Below are 23,724 nucleotides of genomic sequence, written 5' to 3'. Positions count from 1 at the left end.
AAATCAGCTGCTGTTCTCCCTGTGGAAACACACAAACAGACCCCCGACTCCAGACAATTACTGGGTCAGGACCTTTCCATTGTCCTGTTAGAATATCCTTCCAAAGTACCTTGGGTTTATGTACATTTTTTGGACACATATGCCTTTCCGCAGCACTAAGCCCTGATGAATCCAAATTTAAAAAGTTTAGAGTAAAAAGGGTTATTTTAAGTTTATCTTTGGGGAATATATACCCCTTCCCAATTCCTTCTTTTTGCTTTAATAAGTACATTTTAATAGTTTGATGAGCTCTTTCAACTATGCCTTGTCCCTATGGATTATATGGGATTCCTGTTATATGAATAATGCCAAATGATGAGCAAAATTGTTTAAAAGGGGTAGAAGTATAACCAGGGGCATTATCTGTTTTTAACTGTTTTGGAACGCCCACAGTGGCAAAATTTGTAAGCAATGAGCTATATCATCTTTAGTTTTTTCTCCGGCATGAAGGGAGCCCATCAAAAATCCAGAAGAAGTATCAACTGTAACATGCAAATCCAGACAACCAAAGGCTCATCAGACAGCAAGGAAAGCTACCGGCTCTAATTTGGTTGTGATTTGTCCCCCAAATGATTATGTGCTAGAGGGTGGTACCCATTCTGGCAGTATAAAAAGGTGGTGATCCCTTTGAAGTGGGACCCAGTGCAAGGGGATTCAGTAGAGTATTTCCCTCAGATGGGATTTATACTGGTTTCAAGGAGTTCTCAGAAGTAAGTTGTTATAAAAGAGCAAAATAGTACCTGAATTTCTGAGGCTATGTGTCATTATGTGATCGCTTCCATACACGTTCTCACCATGATTCCACAAGCTGAGGCCCTCCACATAGGTTGTACAGATAAGGTCATTGCCCAATCTTCGACTTTTCAGTCTTTAAATCCAACTGAGTAAAACTTTTATTCTTTATAAAGAACCCAGCCTCAGTTATTTTGCTATAGCAACAAAATGAACTAATAAACCACACCAAGAAAATAACCCTAAACAAGGGAAACAACAGGATTATTGGGCATAGAAGGAGTGGATTATCAAGATTATTACTTAATTATGCGGTATACAATGTTCTAGGTGTTTTAAATATATTAACCCTGACAGAAATCCAAAGAGGTAGTTACTATATTGTGTACATTTTGTCAGATAACATGACAAAGGTCAAATAGGAAATAAGCAACAAAACCCATTAGTCCAAGTTTTTAATTTCTATAATACACTATTGCTCAACATGCAAAAGAGAGAAGATAAATACAGAATGTTCTCGCATATGTGAATACAAAATAAAAAATCAAAATAAATATAAAACAGTGATTACTACATGCTGCAAAGATTGGAGGGAAGTTAAATAATGGTACCAAAACACAGCAGAGACAAGTGATTCCTAGTGTTCTACAGCACTGGGTAGTGACTATAGTTCACAATAACCTCTTACCTATTTTATGATTAACTAGGAAGGGCTTTGAAGGCTCCAAATACACAATGTAATAATGAGATTAAAATCATGAACTGCTCTGGTTTGATCAGTACACCATGTATACATGTACTGAAACACCATGGTCCTCATAAAAGTACAATTGAATTTTTTAAAAAAGAAAAAGGAAAAGCAAAATGCACAAGTGGGGGCTAAGGAAATAGAATGAAGGAACAAAAGAAAACTTTTATAAAAAACTTGAACCAGGGTTGGGGCTATAGTTCAGTGGCAGAGCGCTGGCCTAGCATGTGTGAGGCACTGGATTTGATCCTCAGCACCATATAAAAATAAACAAAGACATCCCATCCATCTACAACTACAAAAAAATTTAAAAAAAAAAAACTTGACCTATAATTTATGACATGATAAGGTACTCCAACTATAGAAATGTAAAATGATATAAAAAAGAATCAATTGGAGAATAACCCTTCAGGGGCAAAAGGAAAGCTAAAATAAATATTCAATAAAATGATGAGACAAAAAGAAAGAAATATTTCAAATTAGACCCAAAATGCAAACCTACAAATAATTAGAAGAGGTTCAACATTTGACTAACAAATTCCAGAATCAGAACAAAGAAAAATGGCCATCTACTTGAGAAGAGAAGTTACCTAGTAGGATTTCACAGAATGGAAAAACTTGAATTGTTCTAAACACTCTAATCAAAGAACAAAAATATGTCCACCTCAAGGCATATTACCATAAAGTTTCAGATTTTCAGGGAGAAGAAAACCTTCCAGAGGGAAGAATGAGAATGAGAGACACCAGATTCCACAGAGGACCTTCAACAGTTTAAGGGAAAAGTCTTACCAACTAAATTAGAAGTAATTCAGAAACATGGGAAGATAAAAAGTTTACCTCTCATATTCCTTTTCTTAGGAAGATACTAGAAAATGATACCCAATGAAAAGAGGTGTAAGCTAAGAAACTGTGGGATCTGAGAAGCAGTGGAGCCAACTTAGATCTACAAGAGACAAGGTGACAGACCTAAGCTGCAGCAGAAGGTGGATAAAATGGCAAACCATCTGGACAGAACTAAGGACAAAGAAGGAAAATTAGGCCGGAGAAAAATGTCTAGGTGATCATTAACCAAGGAACAACCAAAACAGGAATGTGATCACAATGCATCTCCCTTTACAACCAGTGATATGATTATTTGGAAGGACTGGAAAGAGAAAATGAGGGAGGCAGAGTTTAAATCTTCACCTATAGTAATAAAAAGGCTCAAAGTCTAAATTATTAATAAATAGGAATATTATTTAATATGCAAAGTCACTTCCATATCTTCCAAGTCCAAGAGTATACATTTCATTGATATATTTTTTTTAAACAAAAAGAAACCAATGTACTTTGAAATTCCAAGGCTTCATGCCTTTTGCTTTGTTCTTTGTATAAAAAGAGGCTGTTCAGCGGGTTCTGCTCTTCATCTTCTCTCTCGTTCGTTTTCCAGGTCTCTTCTACACAAAAAAAAGAATCACATCTGGTCACACAGCACTTGATCTTCTGCCCCAGGGTGAGAAGAGGCAGATGAGGAGAGTGGGTTAGGGGGGAGAGGAGATGGAGCCTGCCCTGATTTGCGTACCCCCACCACTTACATTTGCTCCTTTCTTTCCAGGCCTCTTGGGGCCCTTGGCATGGGCTGTCTTGGCCCGGAAGCTGGATACATCGTCATGGCTCTCACGAGTGTTCCACTTGGAGCCTTTCTTCTTTCCACCAAAACCAAACTTCTGGTTTTTGTATCGTCGCTTGGCACTGGGCCTGGAGAAAGGGGGCCCTACAGGTCACTGCAGCACTGTAACCCCTGATGACCTTATGGCCCAATGATACCCTCCAGTTCCTTTCTGTACAGCTCTGCAGACACTACTGTCACCACAATTCCATCCTTGGCCCTGCATTTTTATAAATTATCTCATCCATTTATGGTTTTAACCTCCAGATAAAGAAAACCAAAAAGGATAGAATCTGTATGTGACATGTGTCTTTGGAAAGCTTTTTTATTTTAAGTTAGTCTTGCTAAACCACCCTCAGTTGTTGCTATTCCTTTCAAGGATATAAGATGCAGTCAACATCCAAATGTAATAAATTTTAAACTTATCAAATTCATCCTATCCAAAATCATATGTCATCTCCCTTCCTAGACTTCCTTATGTAAATGCTCCACCTTGGGGCCAGAGCTCTTACCATCTGCCCAGGCACCCAGGGAGTGGACACTCACTCTTTTTTTTTTTTTTAGGGTATCAGGGATTGAACTCAACCACTGAGCCACACCCTCAGACCTATTTTGTACTTTATTTAGAGACAGGGTCTCACTGAGTTGCTTAGTGCCTTGTTTTTGCTGAGGCTGGCTTTGAACTCACAATCCCCCTGTGTCAGCCTCCCAAGCCACTGGGATTACAGGCGTGTGCCACCGTGCCCAGCTCTACACTCACTCTAATCACCCACTTCAGTTATTAAGTCATGCTGATGTGACTTCTTAGATGCTTCTTCAACATGTTTTCTTGCATGTGTACAGCATTATTAACTGTGCAGTTGGGACTTTTGAAATAGACACCTAATCAAGTCTCCACTTCCCTCAAGTCCATCACTGACCCAAATGCAACTGTAATCTTTTCAAACATGAGTATGATCTGCTCATCATTCTCAGTAAAGCCTCGTCTCCCCACTGCCTCCTGGATGAAGCCCAAGCTCCTCCACAGTGAAAAACAGCCCAGTCCAGCCCAGCCCGCCTCACCTCCCACTGCATTCCAGTGGGGCCAGATGCTGGCTGTTCCTCATCCACAACCTGTTATTTCATGACTCTATGCCTCTGTTTACTGGAGTTCCTTCTCCTTCTCCTACTCTCTCCCACTCTCCTGGTCAATTCTTACTCACTCCTCACACTAGGCTAAGATGGGATCCTTCTCCAGGCAGCCACGCCCAGGCTATGTAAGAGACTTCTAAAATGTGCTTCCAAACTATTCCCTAAATGTCTTTATCATAGTTTTTGTTGTACTGTATGGAAATTACATTCCCCCATCAGGCCTGGTATGCAGGTATGCAGAAAGCTGGACTAAAAAGAATAATAGCCAACATTCTCCCCTTTAACATTCATAGTACTATAAGGTACAAACCGTTTCCCCATTATAGTAAATGGGGCAATTAACAAGCGACTTGCTCAAAACTACCCTCCTAATGAGCAGCAGAATCCAGATCTGACCCCTAGGTGTGTGCTTTTAACTAACACATTGTGTGATGGGGAAACCACACGGTGCTTCAGCGTTCACTTAAAATAAGCCAAGTACCTTATTTTCATCTTCAAAGGCTGATATAGCTAAAAAAACCCATCACATGGTGCTATAATTGTTGGGTCTAATCTGCAGCTGCATTCTCTCAACTCAGAGGCCATTTCTGTGAAGGTTCCTCCCATCCACTACACATCACAGAACCAAACCAAAAACCTCTTACCCTTTCTTCATCTGCTGGGCTTTAGCTGCTGCCTTTGTGCCCTGTGGGACGGATTTCTGATCTCCCTCAAGGAAATCCAGTTTATCAGAGAAACCTATGAGTGAAGAAGTACTTTGATCAGCACCATTATATTTTAAGAAAGGTTTAAAACTCAAATAAGGGTGTTATTTGCGAAACTGATTTTAAGAAGCATATCCCCTTGCTCTCCATACCATTCCCAGAACTTAGGTCCAACAGTTACCCATCAATCAAGAAGACTCAAAGCACCCCATGTTCAAATTACCTCTAAGGTATGCTCTATCCCCATTCTCCTACATCCTTAGCAGAGAGATATTTGACTGACCTTTCTGATATTTCTTAATGGCATTCATCATATGCTTTTTCTCCTGCTGCCTCTTCTGAAGAACTTCCGTTTGCACCTGTGATATGGACACAAGGACAGTTAAACCCATTTCAAATCATTACTGCAAGTGTCCACATTCTCTCAACGTGATAAGAAAACACACAACCACATGCTATGATTAATATCACAACCATTTAACATTTACATCTATGTGCTAAGGGCTCTCTATATATTCTCAGTTCACCTTCAAATTCTTATTATCAAACTGAAACACAGAAGGTGTACTTGTTCAAGTCACATAGCAAGAATGTGCAGAGCAGAGATGCACGACCCAGCAGCCTGACTCCACCGTCTGTACTCTTACCTCTTCACACAATCCTGCAGATCATGTTCAGATCTACAGTCAATTTTTCTCATTGGTTACACTTGGAAAGATTAAACATCCAACCCACTGTTACTAGACATGAAAGCACTAAAAGAAAAAGGGGAAGAAAAAAAAAACTCCCCAGAAAACAAGAAAGAAAAAAGCTTTAAAGACAAAAGGAGACAATATACTTTAAGGCAAGGCTTCTATATCTCAATACTACTGACATTCTAGACAGGGTAACTCTTTGTTTGGCACAGGGACTGTCCTGTGAATCGTAGAAATTTAACAACATCCCTGCCCTTTACCCACTGGATGTCAGCAGCACCCTTCACTCCAAGATATGACAAACAAAAAATGTTCAGATGTTCCCTGGAAGCAAAATCACCTCACAATGGGAACCACTGTGCACTGGTATCCTCAAATTAGAAAGTGAGATGAGCTGAGCTTTGCTTTCAATAAAGCCATTGCCAGTATGTTTGAGATGTTAACCACCCACCTCCAGATCAAAGAAACACTAAATCCACAGCTGATCTTTAGCAGAGGACAGGATGTTACTCTCCTCTTCCTCTGCTGAGGATTTATCAGAAAATTACACCAAGTGGCTCCATGCCCAGATCACAAGGTTTATGTCCAAAACACTGTGACAAAGCCTTAACTCCCATGTGAATCCTCTTCAATCATTCCTTCCCAGGACCTTAACTATAATACCTGTCATCTTTCTTACATGACTATACAATAAAAAGGAAATAGAGAACAGTTTCATAGAAAGCCTAATCTTGTTTTACAACAGAACTCAGATAATCATAGTCAAAAACATGTGTGCCATTTTTTTCCCTCAGACCGGGAAAATCAAGGCCAGTGAGTTCCATCCAAGATGCATATCAAAAGCACCTGAGAAGCTTTTGGGGGCCATGGGGGAAAGTATATAGATTCCCAGAAACTCTGAAGCATGGAAACGTTTCAAAAATTTTTACCTAGTAATTTTGCTGAGAGATCAGGTATGGAAACCACCGATTTGGACTTAACCCATTACTGTACAGATGTGAAGATTAAAGCCCAGAGAAGTTGTCAGGTCACCTGCCCTTACCACCCTAGTCCTGGCACTGCACACAATCCACTGTGAGATAACACATGATCAAACACCCTCAAGGCCTGGAACCAAATCAGACCCTGGCAATCTGATTTCACATACAATATGGCCTTGTTCTATTCCTTATACATTTTCTTTCTCACCTTCTTTCCATATTTCCTAAGTGCTCGCAATTGTTTAGCTTTTTCAGACTTCTCCATTGCGGCCTGTTTAGTCTGCAGCTTCTGTCGAATCTAAAATGCAAAAGGTTGTCAGATCTACTTAGGGTGCACAAGAACAGAGAACAGCGCATACCATGGAACCTATAAATCATCTATTCTGACCCCGGTGTTTCACATATGAAGACAAGGAAGCCCAAAGGCTGAGCACTTTGCCCAAGATCACAAAAGTATCAATGGTGGGGCCAGAGCTTAAAAGTGACTTCCTACTCTCAGTGTGCTGTTTGTTCCATTACACAAAAGTTGTCATCCGTGAAAGAAGACCAATTTCTCCCCATGCCCACTGTCTGTACAAAGGTTAAGCCTGCATGCAGCCTCAGTGCCCTTCTCTAACAGGCCACACAGACAAAAAAAAAAAAAAAAACTCCAGCAGATATCTAATACCTACCCTCTTCCATCAAACATACACATTTCAGTTGAAGGATAAGATATCACTACAAATAAACAAGAGACATGTATGTGCTGTTCTCTAGATTAGCTTCTCTGGATACCACCAATAGTTCCCTAACATCTAACTTGATACCCAGGGGATCCATTTAAATATAACCTTGCTTCAGCATTGGCAATTCTCTCCCCCTCAAAGTTAAGACCAAGTGCCACCTAACTCTAAATTATATTGTATCTGAGACACATATTAACCTGTCATTTTACAGAAAAGTGAGGACCCAAGAAGAAAATGTATTTACAAGTGATAGCATTGCTTCCTGGCAATAGAAGCACCAGAACAACTGTTTTGTGTTCTCTGTACACTGTGTCATGGCAACTAGGAATATGAAAGCCATCTTAACTTTAGGACCATTTTTATACTACTTCCTTTCTCCTTAGTTATTTAAGTTAGGAAAAAAGCATTCTTATATTTATCTAATGGGTGGTAACAACCATAAATCTAAAGTAGAAAATCTCTGAAAGAGATAATAAATGTCTTTGACAACGAGCTCCCCAATATTGGGTTTATAGTTCTTTCTAAAACACTATGGGAGATAGGCCAGCTGAATATACTTCAGTACAAAGCCTTGGCTTTCCAGACAAAAACTTTTCTTACCTTTTGCATCTGTTGATCGGACTTAGCCATTTCTGCAAAATAATCGGTTGGCCGCTTGGTAGGGACTTTGAGCTGATGGAGGCGGGGTAATACTGCAAGCACAGCAGCCTGGGCCTGGCGGTAGCTGAGATTACAGGGCAAAACGTGAAATGAGATGAGGGAGAAAGGCTTTCATTTCTTCTCACTGCCTCTCATGAGTTTTTCAAGCTGAGAAGCACTCAACATCTGACCTTCACTAACAAGAACAAATGAATAAACACACAAAAGTGGGAATGAAACCTTATTAATTTGGCATCTTAGAAAAATTTCACTGTACACCATTATTTTAAAGGAGAGAAATTTTGCTAAATATAAGTTAGCAGTTTAAAAGAATGACCACTCTAAAAGTGCCAATTAACACACAAATTAATGTCAATTATGAATTTTTATATAATTACTAAACAAAATACAGTCAGGAAGCCCCCCCTCCCATAAACAAAGTTTGTTCTAATAACTAACTGCATGTGCACACACACAAGCTTTACAAGTGAATATTTCAAAATAGTCTATAAACTGGACTTAAAATCAGGACTAGTGGACCAGGGAGCTCTTCTCTCAACCAAGGAGAATCACTTAGCTCTTCCTCCTCCAGGGAAGAGTCTTCCCATTCCCAAACATGTGCTAACTCCCTGGGGATCCAGAGAGTGCAGTTTCACTACTTCCCTCTCTCCCTTATTCTCTAGCACAAGGACCCCCAACTTCTCCCATAGTGGAAAATAAACATACAAACTCATTTCCCGCTGGAAATCATCTTCTGGATTAACAGCTTTCTGGTCTTTGTTCTGAGGTGTAGGCTGAGGGTCACTAATTTCTGGCACCGGACCCAGGGTCACATCGAGCCTTTCAACCCACTCCAGGTCCCGCTTGAATTCAGCCAAACACTGTTTCAGACCATTCTAGGAAATTCAGACACTGAGCTCATAAGAAAAGCAAGAGTTTGTCTCTCTCACGCACAAACCCAATAAGAAAAGTGCTACACCCAAATACCCAGACAGAAAATCGACCCTCTAGGCTTTGGGCAGGTTGCATCTTCCTGGGACAAGAATTAGTCTCCAAACACAACACTGCCTTGTGCGCATCCCATTTCCGAGTACCAGTTGCCCGGCGCCCGCGCTTACCACGTCATTCACAGTCCTCTTTGGCCCCTCTAGCACGACATTGAGGCCTGGCTTCAGGAGTCCGCGGGAAAACGCATCCTGCAACTGCAAGATACAGTGGCGGTCAGTATCAGAGGAGTAAGAGCCCCTCTTTCCGCGCCCCGACCGGCGAGCTCTGCTGACATACCTCTCTGTCCGTGACAAGAGAATCATCAGAATCCGAGTCCGAGCCCGACAGCGGGGGAGTGTCCATCTCGTCGCACGCCCGACCCGCGCCTACCGGGAAGCGCAGGGTAGCCCGAGGCCCGCGGGACTGGCAGGGAAGACCGTCGCCGCGGATGCTGCGCTCAGCACCCACTCACACTCGCAGTTCCACGTGCGTCCAAGCCACGCCAGCACCAACAACTCACCGACCGTGCTCAGCTCCTCGATCGGGACTTCCGCTTCCGGCTACAAGCCACACTTCCGGTTTGTGGTTGCCATAGGAACCGCTGCGACGTTTGGAAGTGCCCGGGCTGCTTGGAATCCCTAGGGGTAGCACCTCTGGATACGTGCGTGGTCTGCTGAGCCTGAGTGAAGAAGCGAAAGGTGGGAGAGGTCCCTGAGGTCGTCAGGAGGAGCTGAACGTGCAAGGGAGAAAAGGAAAGGGGAGAAAGAGCCCTAGAGGACCGGACAGATTGGGGGGGGCGCCCCGAGGTGAGGAGGAGGGCTCGGGGGCGGGGCCAGGGGCGTGTCCTGGGTGGGGCGGGGCGATGCACTTACTCTGCTCTGACCCGCTGCTTGGTCTTTAGCAGAACTCTGGCAAGGGATCATGTCTACCGTCGTAGCTCAGTGGCTGCATGTTTTTGGTCTTCGAGCCCACGTGGCCAACAATATCTTTTTCTTCGATGAACAGATTATTATATATCCTTCAGGAAATCATTGTGTGAAGTACAATGTGGATCAGAAGTGGCAAAAATTCATTCCAGGTAAAATCCTTAACATCCTGACGTATACATTAACGGCTCGTGCCAAATAGAACCCTGTAATCTCAAAATCACGTTTGGAAAGACAGTTTATGACAACTGGAATATTACAGTTTTATAAAGTTAGAAGAAATAAAAGTCAACTTGCATTATTTATTATAGAACAATCAAAGATACGGTTGGGCTGGGGATATAGTTCATTTGGTAGAGTGCTTCCCTCACATGCACAAGGCCTGGATTCAATCCTCAGCAGCACAAAAAAGAAGAAGAACAATGAAAAGAAAAAGAAAAAAACCAAGAAGCAAAAAAAAAATTAAATTTAACAAAATTAATATTAATTTTAAAGTATTTTTGCATTGTAATTTCAGGAAAACAATATTTTTTAGATCTCTTTTTATGCATCTTCAGTGTCATTGGCTTTGTCCTCACCAGACCCCCTTTTGGAGTTGTAAACACAAGTTTTCCAAAATACACCATCTTCAGTACACCTTTTAAATCCTGGTACAATGAAGACACAGAAAATTTTACCCTTAGTCACACACAAAAAAATATTTGTATGACATTACATTTTTTGTTCTCATTCATCCTGTCAGTGATATTTATGACAATTCAATCCACTCTTTTTCCCCACTCTGTATTGTGTTAAACGCTTTATTATGGTATGTGCATATAAAAGAATATACTCAATATATGTAATAAAGAATTACTATTACATGAAAATCTATGAACCATCCAAGATAATATATAGAACATTGCCAGTTCCAGTACTTCTCTCCCATCCTCACACACCCCCATTTTGAATTTTGTAATTATTTTCCATACAGCTTTTATTACATATATGTGTGACTTTATGCAAAATATATTTTTATTTTTGCTATTTTCCAATTTTATTTAAATGGAATCATAATGTATGTAGCCTGTAACTTGATTCTTTTGTTCAACATCATGCTTTTGAGATTCATGCATCTTGATACATATAACTGAGTTCATTTTATTGTAGCATAGTATTCCAATCTCTGAATATAATGTCTCAAATATATATATTTATATACCCATCCTAGGCTTGAGGGGCATTCGGGGAAATAACAGCTATTTGCTATTAGAAATGTTACCACTATAAATATTCTTGCATTCATACATGTTCCTGCACTTTGCAAAGATTCTCTAGGGTTCACATCCAGGAATAAAATTAATGAGGACCCTTAGTGCCAGCAATGCATAAGGGTCCTCATTCTTCCACAACTTTACCAACCCTTTGTCATGTTCAACCTCTCATTTTTTGCTAGTCTAATGCTTGAGAAGAGGTATCTTATTGTGATTTTTAGTTTGCCTTTCTCTATTATTAATGCAAATTAGTATCTTTTCACATATTTACAGACTACTCCTACTTAGCCTTGTGTTATATGTCTCATTCAAGCTTTTTAATCCATTTTTCTATTGTTCTTCATGGGGCTTGGGGTTTTTTTGTTTTGTTTTGTTTTAGTAACTTCCTTATTGACTTAATGACACACTTTGTATTGTCTATGTACTAATCATTCCTATATGGAGCTTGAATTTTCTCCCCCGTGTTATCTTTTGATGGACAGAAATTCTTAGTTTTAGTGAAGTCAGGTAATATTCTGTTAGAATAAACTGTATTAAATATAGTTGGCTTTTTTATGTCTAACATATTTGCTCAACTATTGTTAATTATAATAACAAATCTGTAGATTCTTTGGGGTTTTCTACGTAGAGTGTCATATTATCTACAAAAAATGATGGTTTTATTTCTTTTTCTTGTGTTACTGTACTGGCAAGCACCTCCAGACAAAGTTGAATAGGGACAATGAAAGAACATCCTTGTCATGCTTCTACTTTTAAAAGGAATTATTTCAATATTTGTTACACAGAAGGATGTTTACTGCAGGCAGTTGTCAATGCCTTTTATCAAGTTAAGGAAAATCCTTTAATTTTCTAGATTGCTATGCTTTTCCCCCCAATGAACACATATTGAATTTTATTGCATGCACTTTCTATATTTCCATAAGATTATATGGATTTCTAATATTAAATCAGTCATTGTTTTATATAGACATTTGTTTATATTTGCTCTCAAGTTTACTGAATTCTGTCCACCATGATTCTTTTTTTTCCCCCACCATGACTCTTTAGAAATCAGATATTCCAGTTGCAATCATTTTCCTTCTACAGTTAGTGATGAAGTGTTAATGGTAGATGCTCCCAGATTTTGTTAATTTAAAATTACTTTAATTTCATCCTCATATTTGAAAGAGAATTTGGCCAGGTATAGAATTTTTGTCAGCACATTGCAGTTTTTGCTGCATTGTTTTTTACTTCTGTTTTCTTGTTGTGGTTAAGCCATTAGCCATTGGGTCTTCTATCTATAGATGATCAGTCTGTTCTTCTGGATGCTTTTAAGAAGTTTTCTGTGTCTGTTTTTATTATATTGTAGGTTTTATTTTCCCTTTCTAATCTTCCTAGGGATTCTTGGATCCAAGGCTAGGCATCTCGCAGTGATTCTAGAGAGTTTTTAACAATTGTCACTTTGGAATACAGTACCTTTTTCATTCATTCTGTTATCTCCAAGAACTCCAGACCATCTCAACTCTAACCCTCCATGTTTTTAAACTCTTTTTTCTTTGTATTTATCTCTTGGCTTCATTGAATCTCTTTTCAGCCATATCTAGCCTACAATTTAGTATATCCGTTGAGATTATCATTTCAGTTATTATACTCATATTCTCATACTTCCTCTATACCACATCTCTTCTGCTCTGAATTCCATTTTATATCAGCAGGACCTCCTTCATATATGTGGGTCCTCTCAGCTGTACACTTAAATGCTGCCCATATATCCTGTAAACAGTCACCCTTTGAACATCTTTAGGCCTTCTCTGATGGTAGAGACTGACCTAGGAAAGAGCCAATGCTGGTCTTGTCGGTAGACTCAGGACCATTTAGGCAGGGAATTCCAGAGTCCTGGGTACCTGGAATGTGATATAGAAAATGCAATGCAAATGCCAGGTGGCCCCTGGATTTGATCCCCTGGTAAGGGCTATAGCTAGAAGACCACCTAAAATAGGGAACCCAGGAGGAGTGAGTTTTCCTTCATCTTCTCTAGGCAATCTTATGCTCTCAGCTTTAGCTTCTCACCAGGCCTTTTACTTCAAATCTGAGTTTTTAGTCCCACCCTCTGCCCTGAACTTTAGAATCATATCTAACTGCTAGGCCTCTTTACCCACATGCCCCACAATATACCTTGTGCACTGTATCAAAAAATCCAATTCTCATTTCTTCTTTTCTCCTGCTATTTCCTAAAGATCAAACTGCCAGATATTCAAACTCATGATAAAGATATGACTACAAAAGTCATGTTGTCCTAGCATAGATATATTCTAGAAATCCAATGCTATATATGTAAAAATATAAGTTTAATATTCGTTCATTATTTATTAGTGCTGGGACAACTGACTAGGTATTTGAGAAATGGGAACCACTTTATATCCTCACTTCATTTTTTTTATCATCATGGGTCCAAGATGAATTAAAGGTTTAAGCTTAAAAAAATTGTAAAAAGCTGGGAGCAAATACACATAAATATTAAGTATGTGAATGGGCTGTGTAAGCGAGTCATGGGGCATAGTCTTCACCGTCACCCCTAACTCACCCCTCAGTCTAAATTCTATCCAGGGGTCCCATTCGTCCCCGTCACCTGAATTCATTCTCATTTCTCTCCCTCACTCCAGCAGTCACTAAATCCTACTGGTTCTACCTATTGGCATTTCTCTAATCTCCCCTCCTCCCATTACTTTCACCCCTACTGCCACCTTATAGTGTATTGCCACCCTAACCTCTCGCTTCTGCAAATAACCTGCTGGCTACTCTCATCCCCTCCAGGGCTGCCTTCCATCTGGCTGCCAGAGGCTCTTTCTATACACCTGTCTGACCTTTCCTAAAAGTTTTCAGTGGTTTTCATTGCTTCCCAGGTGGAGTCCAAAATCATCTGCAAAGTTCTCAATGACCCCGAAACCTGGTTCTTCCCTGAGCTTCCCTTATTGCCTGCAGCTCTTCCAGAAAAGTTCCATGTGCTGGGCAACTTGCTATGACCCTTCCAGCATGGAGTCCATCAGACGGGGACCTAGCCCATCGCTTCCTAGCGCATCTTCCCCTGCTTCACACATCCTCCCTGCCCAGGTCCCCATACCCACAGAAGACTTTTCCACTATGCACAGTGCCTAGGGCTCACAATACCTTTAGGGGCCCATGATTTTAAATTTGTTTTAAAATAAGAAAAAGTAAATATAACAATAATGAATATATAAGAGTGAATCCAGCCCGAATCATATTCATCTTTATATTAATGCAGTCATCAAATGTGTGATTGCATGTATTTTTTTAAATAGTGTAGAAAAATAAATATATTTGTACTATTTTATGGAGGAAGAGACATATGTAAACAAAAGTGTCTAGGGCCCATGAAAATTGCAATGTGGCCCTCATTGAATTTCCTGAAAAAAAGATTTACATTTTAATCTTTGCCTCAGGCTCTGCTTTCTAGAGGACCACAGCTTTCATTTTCATGCTCATTACTTCATGAATGGAAGAAAACTGCTATATCTTGAGACATTACCTCTATATTCCAGGAGAAGGGGGATAGAATGCATCTGCCCTTGATCTTCAAGAAAACATAAAGCTTTATCATAAAACCACTTCAGCAGACTTCTGCATCCATCTCATAACTAAAATGTCACACAGATCACCTAAATATAAGAGAGGCTGAGTTAATATCCCGGCCTTTAAAAGTATTGAGTGCTGGCCACTCAGAGCGCTAAAGCTTCTATGATTGGACCTGTTCCTCTCTTCCGGATCCATCTTTGGTCATCCTGACTCACATACATTTCTCCAGCAATACCTGCTGCTACCAATTCCCCCACAGCACTCTACTCTTTGTCACCTCCACAACATTGCTCCAACTTTTGCCACCACAGATCCCATCCTCCATCCCAACTCCTCTTCCTCCACGAAGGGTACCTTGACTTCTCCCACCTCATCCTCAGTGAGGTGCCCATCTGATCATTTTCATAACACCCCAGGTGTAGTTGTACGGAGGGATGGCCAGGAACTGATAACTAGGTGTTCGTGCACCTTTCTCCTCTGTCAGCAGTGTCCCTGCTGAGCCTGCTTGAGTCTTGGTGAAAGCACAACTTACCCTCACTGTCCCCTTTTCCCTCTGTTTGCAGGCTCAGACAAGAGTCAGGGCATGTTGGCCTTGTCCATCAGCCCCAATCGGCGGTACCTCGCCATCTCCGAGATTGTGCAGGAGAAACCTGTCATCACCATTTATGAGCTGTCATCCATCCCGTGCCGGAAGCGCAAAGTCCTTAATACTTTTGACTTTCCAGTTCAGAAATTTATCAGCATGGCCTTTTCTCCAGACTCCAAATATCTGTTGACTCAGACATCACCTCCAGAATCAAACCTTGTCTATTGGCTGTGGGAAAAGCAGAAAGTAATGGCCATTATTAGAACTGACACTCAGAACAACCCTATCTACCAGGTACCCCCTAGTATAACAGGTATCATGTAGCTCATAGAATAGTAAGAGCAGTCTTTTCTTGAATCCTTGTTTTGTACCATAGTATATATTTCTTACATGCATTTTAAAATTTTGGTCTCACAAGGAAGATAGATAGATAGATAGATAGATAGATAGATATAATTTTATATAAGGAATGCAAAATTATTATTCCCATTTTACAGATGAGGGAGCTGAGGCTCCAAGAGATTAAATAATTCATCCAAAATCACACAGGTGATTTTCCCTGACTCCAGCTCCTGCCTTCTTTCCTCTACCTAGAACTGCTTTCTGGTTACAGGTTAGGCCCAGAGGTGAATTTTTAAAACAGGCTCACTTGCATGCTCTCCCGAGCCCTTTGGTCATTTCCAGCAGTTTTGCTAGGCAGCAGGAAGATTTCAAGAATGCAGTGCAAAATGGTACATTTTAGGAAGCTTTCAGTGAAATTGTGGTTATTTGAGTAACAATTCTTGATTGTATTTTGAGAGAAAAATAAAGAAGACTCATTAGGAAGCTCGTTGCCTCTTAGGCAGGGAGTTCAAAGGTTTTATCTTGGTTCAGTCTAGGATCCTATACTCAGTTTTAGAAATCAAGATCTCAGTTCTGTTTATGTCCAGAGATACTAGCTAATCAATTAGCATCTCACAGGAGATTGACATCACAACCAGAAAACTCACATCATTTATCCAGTGTATTTCATTCCTAATACAGAGAAGGTTAGAGGCACAATTAGTAATCAGATGTTTGCTTGGTGATCTTAGAATCAAGCCAAAGGCAGGCCATAGTGAGGCCTGAGGAGGCATCCCTGCTCCGTGCAGAGAGCATCTCCTCTCAAGTAGATCCACTGAACATTTATTGGATGCCCACTATGAACCCAGCTGGGAATACAGAGATGAAGAAGCCACACACAGCCCTGCAAGTTGCTCCATGCCTAGTGAGGAGAGCAGGTTGCCTGCCCATTAGAGTATGTTAGGATAGAGCCTCTAGGGAAGGAAACTCAGTTGGTGGGAGACCATGCAGATTCTCCTGATAGGTGATTTCTTTCTTCCATGAACAGGGCAATTCCCTCCATCCCCCCACTCCACCCCATGCCCCTAGACATGTGCACACACCTGACCATCCCTCATTTCTCCATTTCTAGCTGAGCTGCCACGGCCAGTGCAGCCAAAATAGCAGGTTCCAGTGAGGGGTGATGGGAGATTGGAAGAAATAAGACTCACAAACTCAGATTGTGAAATTAACACCTGGGATTGGGTGGAGCATTACTCTCTGATGGAGAAGCAGGTCTAAAGAATTATACCAGCAATCTTTATTTTATATATATATATATATATATATATATATACACACACACACACACACACACACACACACACACATACACACACACACATCATTAATCAGATTAAAGACTATGCAAGCATTATTCTTTGTATTCATGAAAGTTACAGAGTTAGCAACATTATGCAGCTTATTCCTCAGTTACATTCTACAATTATAGGAGCATTGTGTAGCTCTCAAGAAAATTCATTGTTTAAAGTTACTATTATGCGGCAGGTTCAGGAGCAGCAGAGCTGGTAAAACATTGTGGTTGTCTTAGCAAGAGAATTCCTCTATTCCCAGGAGCTGTGGGCCTTAGAGCAAGGTTGAAGCTGATAAGCTCTAGCATAGAGACTCCCCATGGAGGGCATTACCACAGCAACCCAGCATCCTGCACCTTTGCACAGAAACTTTCCCAGGCACCAAGCATGCCACAACCATGAAGTTATCAGGGATCCCAATCTCAGGCACGGGTCTCCCAATCACTGAGACCACTCTTCACACTGAGCTTCATTCCATTTTGTTGGCACAGAGTTTGATTATTGTTGGAACATGCTCATTCTGCATTTCACCTTTATAGATTTTCTTTGTGGAACTCATGGGCCCTACATCTACATGGATACACATGTGTGCCCTCATCAAACATGGTATAAAATTCCTTGACTTAGTGATGTGTAAGGGAGTTTCTGAACTACCTGAAATGAGTATTAATTTGAAAAGTTGGAAATAATTCCATTAAGGTTAGTTTTTATATATATCTTTTGCTTTTATTCTCTTACTTTTTACAGGTGAGCATTAATCCCCAGGATAATACTCAGGTTTGTGTCACTGGAAATGGAATGTTTAAGCTTCTGCGTTTTGCTGAGGGAACCCTAAAGCAAACCAATTTTCAGAGAGGAGAAATCCAAAACTATCTAGCCCATGCCTGGGTGGCTGAAGACAAGGTCATTGTTGGCACTGATACAGGAAAGCTTTTTCTCTTTGAATCTGGAGACCAGCGCTGGGAAACCAACATAATGGTCAAGGAGCCCACCGATACCTTAAAGAACCTGGAGGTTATCCACGAGTCAGAGAGGTAACGGTGCCCCATGGGCTGATACCCACATGCTCACTGTACTGAGAACATTAATCAGAGAGGGCACTCTTCAAAATTCACTCATAACCCCTCTACCTTAAAAACTATGTTCATTTTCCTTCTTCCTGTATTCAAGCACCAATCTGCCAATTATAACCGTTTCTAGATATAATTTTTTTATTATGATACCTAATTTCTTTTATACACATTTTAAGCTGGTGAAGCCTGTAAGGGACTCAGGAGGCTGAGACAGGAGGATCCCAAGTTTGAGGCCAGCCTCAGCAACTTAGCAAGACCCTGTCTCAAAACAAAATTTTTTAAAGGCCTGGGAGTATGTATGACTCAGTGATAGAGAGCCTCTGGGTTCAACCCCCAATACCACAAAATAAAGGGGAGAAAAAGAAAGTATTCTATAATTCTATACACACTTTATCATAACTAGTCTTCAAAATTATCGTTTTTTCAAAAATATTTGTTCTATTGGCTGGCTGCCTGGTTTACTGAACTATTATATACATGCCCACTTGGCGCTTGCAATGTGCAAGGCATCTTTTTAGGTACTGAGGATGCAGGTCCTCTAGGAGCTCAAAATTGAGTGGGAGGTGACAGATAACAGAAGTGCTAGGGAATGTCGTCCCTAAATCTGAAAGAGGTATGGGCAAAGAGGAGTTCACACATACTGGAAAGTGTCATTGAATGTGTCAGACACTGTTTTAATCACATTCTGTATATTCCCATTTGAGTCCTACCTGTGTGGTATATATGATTATCATGGCCATTTTATAGAGCAGGAAATAGGCTTAAAGTTGTTAAATGACTCTCGCAAGATCACCATACTCTAAATGGCAGGATCAGGATTCAGACTGAGATCTGTCCAACCCCAAAGCCCAGGCCCTCAACCACAGGGCATCCTGTGGATTCTTCTTCCTCAGTGACTTTCAGTCCACCCATTTTCAACATCTTCCCATGACAGTGATATCTCCTTTTTGTTATGATTATGTGGAAGTCTCCTAATAAGTCCCTGTGCCCTCTCCAGTGAGCTGTGTGCACTGTCTTTCAGTGGGTCCGGACTCCTAGCACAAAGCCCAGACCACATTGTTCAGCCCACACATCCTTGACATTCTTACCCTTTCTGACATGGAGCTTCAATTCCTGCCTGGATCTGCTTCACATGCCCAAGGCACTCCCTTGCTTGTGGACTGGGCCATATGCAATTCCCTCCACCCCCGACTTCACCCCATACCCCAGACATGCACACACCTGACTTGCTCCTGTTTGTGCTGCAGGTCTCAGCTGGGAGTTCTCTACCTCTGCTCCCCTCAGATAAGTGCACCTCCTCTGTGCCTGTCCTCAGAAAGCCCTTGTTATCTGCTGATGAGCTCCTCTGTCATTGTACTCAGCTGTCCCTAACAGTCCTTGGTATATATCCCTCTAGACTGTAAGCTTCTGAGAGCAGGGACTATGTCAGTCCTTCTTACCATCATTTCACAAAGCCATTAACACAGTATAACTTCAGATAAATATTTATAAGCAAATATAAATATGTATTATACAAATGGATTAATAAGGGTATAAAAATGGAAACCTGGATCCAATCTCAGCAACAGTTGTGTGAACTTAGAAAACTCAACCCTTCTGAGACACTTTTATCTAAACAAAATGGGAATCATCATATCATTATTATGACCATGAGGGTTGTGAAACTACCAAATAAATGTGTAGCTTTCCAGTCTTCTGTCTTTGGAGTTTGTGGCATTCCCAGGCCAAAGGACAGCAGTTTGGCAATAGGAAAGGAGATCATTGAGTGGCTTCTACCACATCCAAGGACAGCCCCCTTTCTTCTTCTGGGCAGAATTCATCTCGTGGGATTGTCTGACCCCGTTATGTGCTGTTTTCCTTTTCCAGCCTGGTCGAATTTCCACCAGTCAGTTCCCCAGTCCCTTCCTTTGAACAGATTGTGACGACCAGTAGCCACAACCAACTGGTCATGCCCCGAGTGTTCGCCATTGCTGCCTATTCAAAGGGGTTTGCCTGCTCTGCTGGACCCGGAAGAGTTCTGCTGTTTGAAAAGATAGAAGAAAAGGACTTTTACCGAGAGAGCAGGGAAATCCGGGTAAGAAAGAGAGGAAGGAAGAAGCAAACCAGGGTCCCACTGGCATTTGTTGTCCAAGAGCAGAGCTCTGACAGGGCACTTGATGGAGAGGGATGGGGTTGGAGGGCTGAACAGAAATGGTGACTTGAGATGGAATCTGTCTTGAGGGAGGTTTCAGGATAAAGCAGACAAAATTGGGGTTTAGGAGCAGGAAGGTCTAGTTTTGAATCCTGGGAAAGAACTGTAGAGTAAATTACATTTCTTCTTGGAATCTTAGTGTTCTCATAGTAATTATTAGATCAGTTTTAATGTTTAAGACCAAACATATTACTTGCCACTTAGTAAGCAGCCAGCAATGTTTATGGAATAAATGATACAAGGTATTGTAAAGAGAGATATTATATATTGAGTTGGGGAAGAATCTAGAAGGCTCCTTGGTGCTTAACGGTAATCTTTGAGGCAGGGTCTTAGGAGATGGATAGCATTTGACAGGAAGAAACAAACTAGGTACTCCAGATAAAGAGGACAGCTTTAGCAGAGGCATCCTGGGACAAGCAGGGGTATGTGGGGAAGACCTGTTCCACAGCCAAGAGGGATTGAAGGCACTGGAAAGGGTAAGAGGGGAGCTGAGGTTGGTCAAAGATCTCCAACACCAGCCTGGGGGTGTGATTTGCATAACTCAGCAGCACCCTGTAAGGCTGTCTAGTGGGAAAGGTCATGCTTATTAAAACACTGATCTGCCCGTAATACATAGTAGGGGTGAGTCTAGAGGCATTGGATTGAAAGCTGCTAAAAATACAAAGAATGAATTCTGATTTAGATCTGCCATTTATTGACTGAGTGACTCGAGATGAGTTGCTAGATCTACCAAAATCCAAGTTTCTTTATTGAAAAAAGTAGCACACTTACACCAAGAAGGATGGTTGTCGAAAGAATGAAATGACAGTCTCTGAAAATCAGTGTGTGCAGTGCTTGGGGTGTGGTGCTCCAAGAATAGTAGTAGTTGTTTAGCTATGATTAGGAATCCGTTGAGAGGTGTTTGTTATGGCAGCCAAAAGATAGTGAGGTCTAAGATGATGGTAATAGGTACCAGGGAAGGGGGGAAAGAGAGCACCTTCCTGAAGGTTAAGTGTGAATGGAGGTGGGAGGTCAGAGAGGCAAGGAGCCCTCAGAGGTGATGCCAGGCTTTGAAGATGAATGCTTAGGGTTTTGTGCCAAAGAGGAAAATCGTGGGTCAGAGTGAGGAGGGTGTGGGCTGAGGGGGAGAAAGCAGGAGTGGTGTGAGCTTACTTTGCCTATAAAGCAACCCACTCTTATGTTTCTTGATTTATTTATTTAATGAATACTGGAGTATTTACCATGTGCCAGACTCTGTGTCAGGGGCTGGAAATACAGTGGAGAAGCCATCACATGAGGAGCATGATGTTAGACCTCAATGGACAGGCAAAGAAACAAATGCAATCAGGGTGTCAGATGGGGATCAACTCAGTGAAGAAGATAAGCCAGGAAGAGGGCAGGAAGCCACAGGGGCAGGAACTCACCGTCTCTGGAAGAGAACAAGAAAGCTGCTGCCATCCATTTGTTGAACACCTCCTACATGCCAGGCATTGCTGTGAGCACTGGGATGCAGTGGTGGGACAAGGTCTCCAGTACGAGGGCACCCATTGTACTTTTCACAGTGTGATAAATGTGACAAGAGGGAACTCCCAGGGACTGTGGGCACATAAGGGAATATCAGTGCACACCCAGCCAGGGCGGGCCAGGGAAGGTTTCCTAGAGCCAGCTCTGTCCTGCCAAAGCAAGGGAATTGACTGCATGAAGAAGAATTGGACTGCATGGAAAGATGGCACTCCAAGGGCTGGGGATGTGGCTCAAGCGGTAGCGCGCTCACCTGGCATGCGTGCGGCCCAGGTTCGATCCTCAGCACCACATACAAACAAAGATGTTGTGTCCGCCGAAAACTAAAAAAAAAAAAAATATTAAAATTCTCTCAAAAAAAAAAAAAAAAAAGATGGCACTCCAAGCAGAGGGGCCTAAGCATGAGAGCCCAGTGTCCTGCCCCCTAGGGAGGTGGGTCCTGCCCTCAGCTCCACAGATCAGGAAAAGCCAAGATAATGAGGACTGAGCAGGGAGATTTCTGATAAGGAGATCTCTGATCTTCCTGAGGATAGAATGATGCAGTGGAAGTCAATGCTAAGGAATTAAAAATTGAGTTTGTGGTAAGGAAGCAGAAATAGCTGTGCAGGAGTTTTTTTGCTTGATACCATCCCATATATTGATTTTTTTATTTTACTTCTTGCACTTTAGGAGTCTTGTTAAGGAAGTTGGTTCTAAGCTGACACAGTGCCATACATAGTGAAAGGGAATAAATAAAAATAAAAATAGGTGTGTAGGCCAGCCCTTCAATAAGTTTGATTGCCAATAGAAGAAGATGAACAGCCAGGGAAAGGAAATCTGATTTTATTGTCTAGCTGAGAACCGTAGACCCTGTCAGAGACTACTGGCAGAAACTGTGTGACTCTTCTTTTTTCTCTACCCTGTCACTACCACACATGGTGGAAGGGCTGCCACAGCCCTCTGCTGCCCTGAAATGCACACTGTTATGCCTGGTGCCAGGTAGCACATGCCCTGGACTTCCAACAGGTGGGCAGGAGTGAGGTTTAGATAAATGCTATTGAAAGGGGAATCTCAAGTGGAGATGATGGATTGACAATTTTCAGAGTGCTTTTTGTTATTCAGCCACTCATCACTTAAAGGTGAATGGATAGCAGGGTTGAAGCCCCCACAGAAGCAGAGGTGCTCAGGCCCTGCCCTCTCCACACCTGAAGAGGAGCCTGGGAAGCATCCTGGTCTAAACGGATCTGAGAGAAATCTCCAGGCCTGAGGACATGCTGACGTGTGGGGCCATTACTAACAGCCGTCTTGTGTCTTGAGCAGATTCCTGTGGACCCACAGAGCAACGACCCAAGTCAGTCTGACAAACAGGACATTCTGTGCATGTGCTTCAGTCCCTCGGAGGAAACCCTGGTTGCCAGCACCAGTAAGAACCAGATCTACAGCATCACCATGTCCCTGACAGAGATCAGCAAAGTGAGTCTTCCCAGCAAGGCCTCCTTCCAGATGGGCCTGCGGTGGTGGGGGAACTGGCCACCGTGTGGACAGATTCTTCACAAGTTGAGACCGGATCATTCACCCCACCCCGTCTTCATAACTGAGTAAAAGAAACACTAACCTTAAGATGTCAGCTTAGAAGCATCTGATACACGGGGTGGGATTGTGATTGTTGCTGTATCCTCTTCGGAGGACACATTGGCATTGTCACATGTAAATCCTATCTATCTACCTTTTACCAGCAATTGCTCTTCAAGGAATTAATTTGCTATACTTGTTTATGGGCACAAGAGTATTTATATAAAAATGTTTTTGTTGGATTTTTGCTTCATTTTAGAATGACAAAGAAAACTAGTATAAATACACTGTAGACATTACAATTAAAAGTACCATTAAAGATGAAGCTCCCATTGTACTTGTAAAAAGTTCACTTAATAAGATATCATAA

The 23,724-nt window shown here is 41.6% G+C and overlaps 2 protein-coding genes across 2 annotated transcripts in view; one reads left to right on the top strand and one right to left on the bottom strand.

The window, feature by feature from the left end:
• Nucleotides 1-2,734: 2,734 nt before the first annotated feature.
• Nucleotides 2,735-9,570, bottom strand: Ebna1bp2 (EBNA1 binding protein 2). The gene is made up of 9 exons (XM_076862873.1): nucleotides 9,326-9,570; nucleotides 9,160-9,243; nucleotides 8,768-8,937; nucleotides 8,003-8,126; nucleotides 6,886-6,975; nucleotides 5,286-5,361; nucleotides 4,943-5,036; nucleotides 3,094-3,256; nucleotides 2,735-2,955 (listed from the first exon to the last, which is right to left on the bottom strand). Exons 1-9 carry the CDS (start codon nucleotides 9,389-9,391, stop codon nucleotides 2,905-2,907), a joined length of 918 nt encoding a protein of 305 aa, XP_076718988.1. The 5' UTR covers nucleotides 9,392-9,570; the 3' UTR covers nucleotides 2,735-2,904.
• Nucleotides 9,571-9,949: 379 nt separating this feature from the next.
• Nucleotides 9,950-23,724, top strand: part of Cfap57 (cilia and flagella associated protein 57) — a 69,860-nt gene continuing 56,085 nt past the window's right edge. Inside the window, exons 1-5 of the mRNA XM_076862863.2 lie at nucleotides 9,950-10,106; nucleotides 15,344-15,660; nucleotides 17,787-18,073; nucleotides 19,979-20,186; nucleotides 23,103-23,255. Of these exons, the coding sequence (XP_076718978.1) occupies nucleotides 9,950-10,106; nucleotides 15,344-15,660; nucleotides 17,787-18,073; nucleotides 19,979-20,186; nucleotides 23,103-23,255 (1,122 nt within the window). The remainder of the gene's footprint in view (nucleotides 10,107-15,343; nucleotides 15,661-17,786; nucleotides 18,074-19,978; nucleotides 20,187-23,102; nucleotides 23,256-23,724) is intronic.

Source organism: Callospermophilus lateralis, chromosome 7, assembly GCF_048772815.1.
Source record: "Callospermophilus lateralis isolate mCalLat2 chromosome 7, mCalLat2.hap1, whole genome shotgun sequence".
NCBI classification, from domain to species: Eukaryota; Metazoa; Chordata; class Mammalia; order Rodentia; family Sciuridae; genus Callospermophilus; species Callospermophilus lateralis.
The sequence above is the reverse complement of the archived record's forward strand: the minus strand, read 5'-3'. Positions and strand labels throughout refer to the sequence as shown.

Bases quoted from the DNA above. Each gene is read 5' to 3' on its own strand.
- Ebna1bp2 (XM_076862873.1), bottom strand. From the start codon at position 9,391: ATGGACACTCCCCCGCTGTCGGGCTCGGACTCGGATTCTGATGATTCT. The intron at 6,976-8,002 runs GTAAGAAAAGTT...TTTGCATTTTAG, and splicing joins CCGATCAACAGATGCAAAAG to ATTCGACAGAAGCTGCAGAC. The intron at 3,257-4,942 runs GTAAGAGGTTTT...CCCTTTCTCCAG, and splicing joins GCCCAGCAGATGAAGAAAGG to GCCCAGTGCCAAGCGACGAT.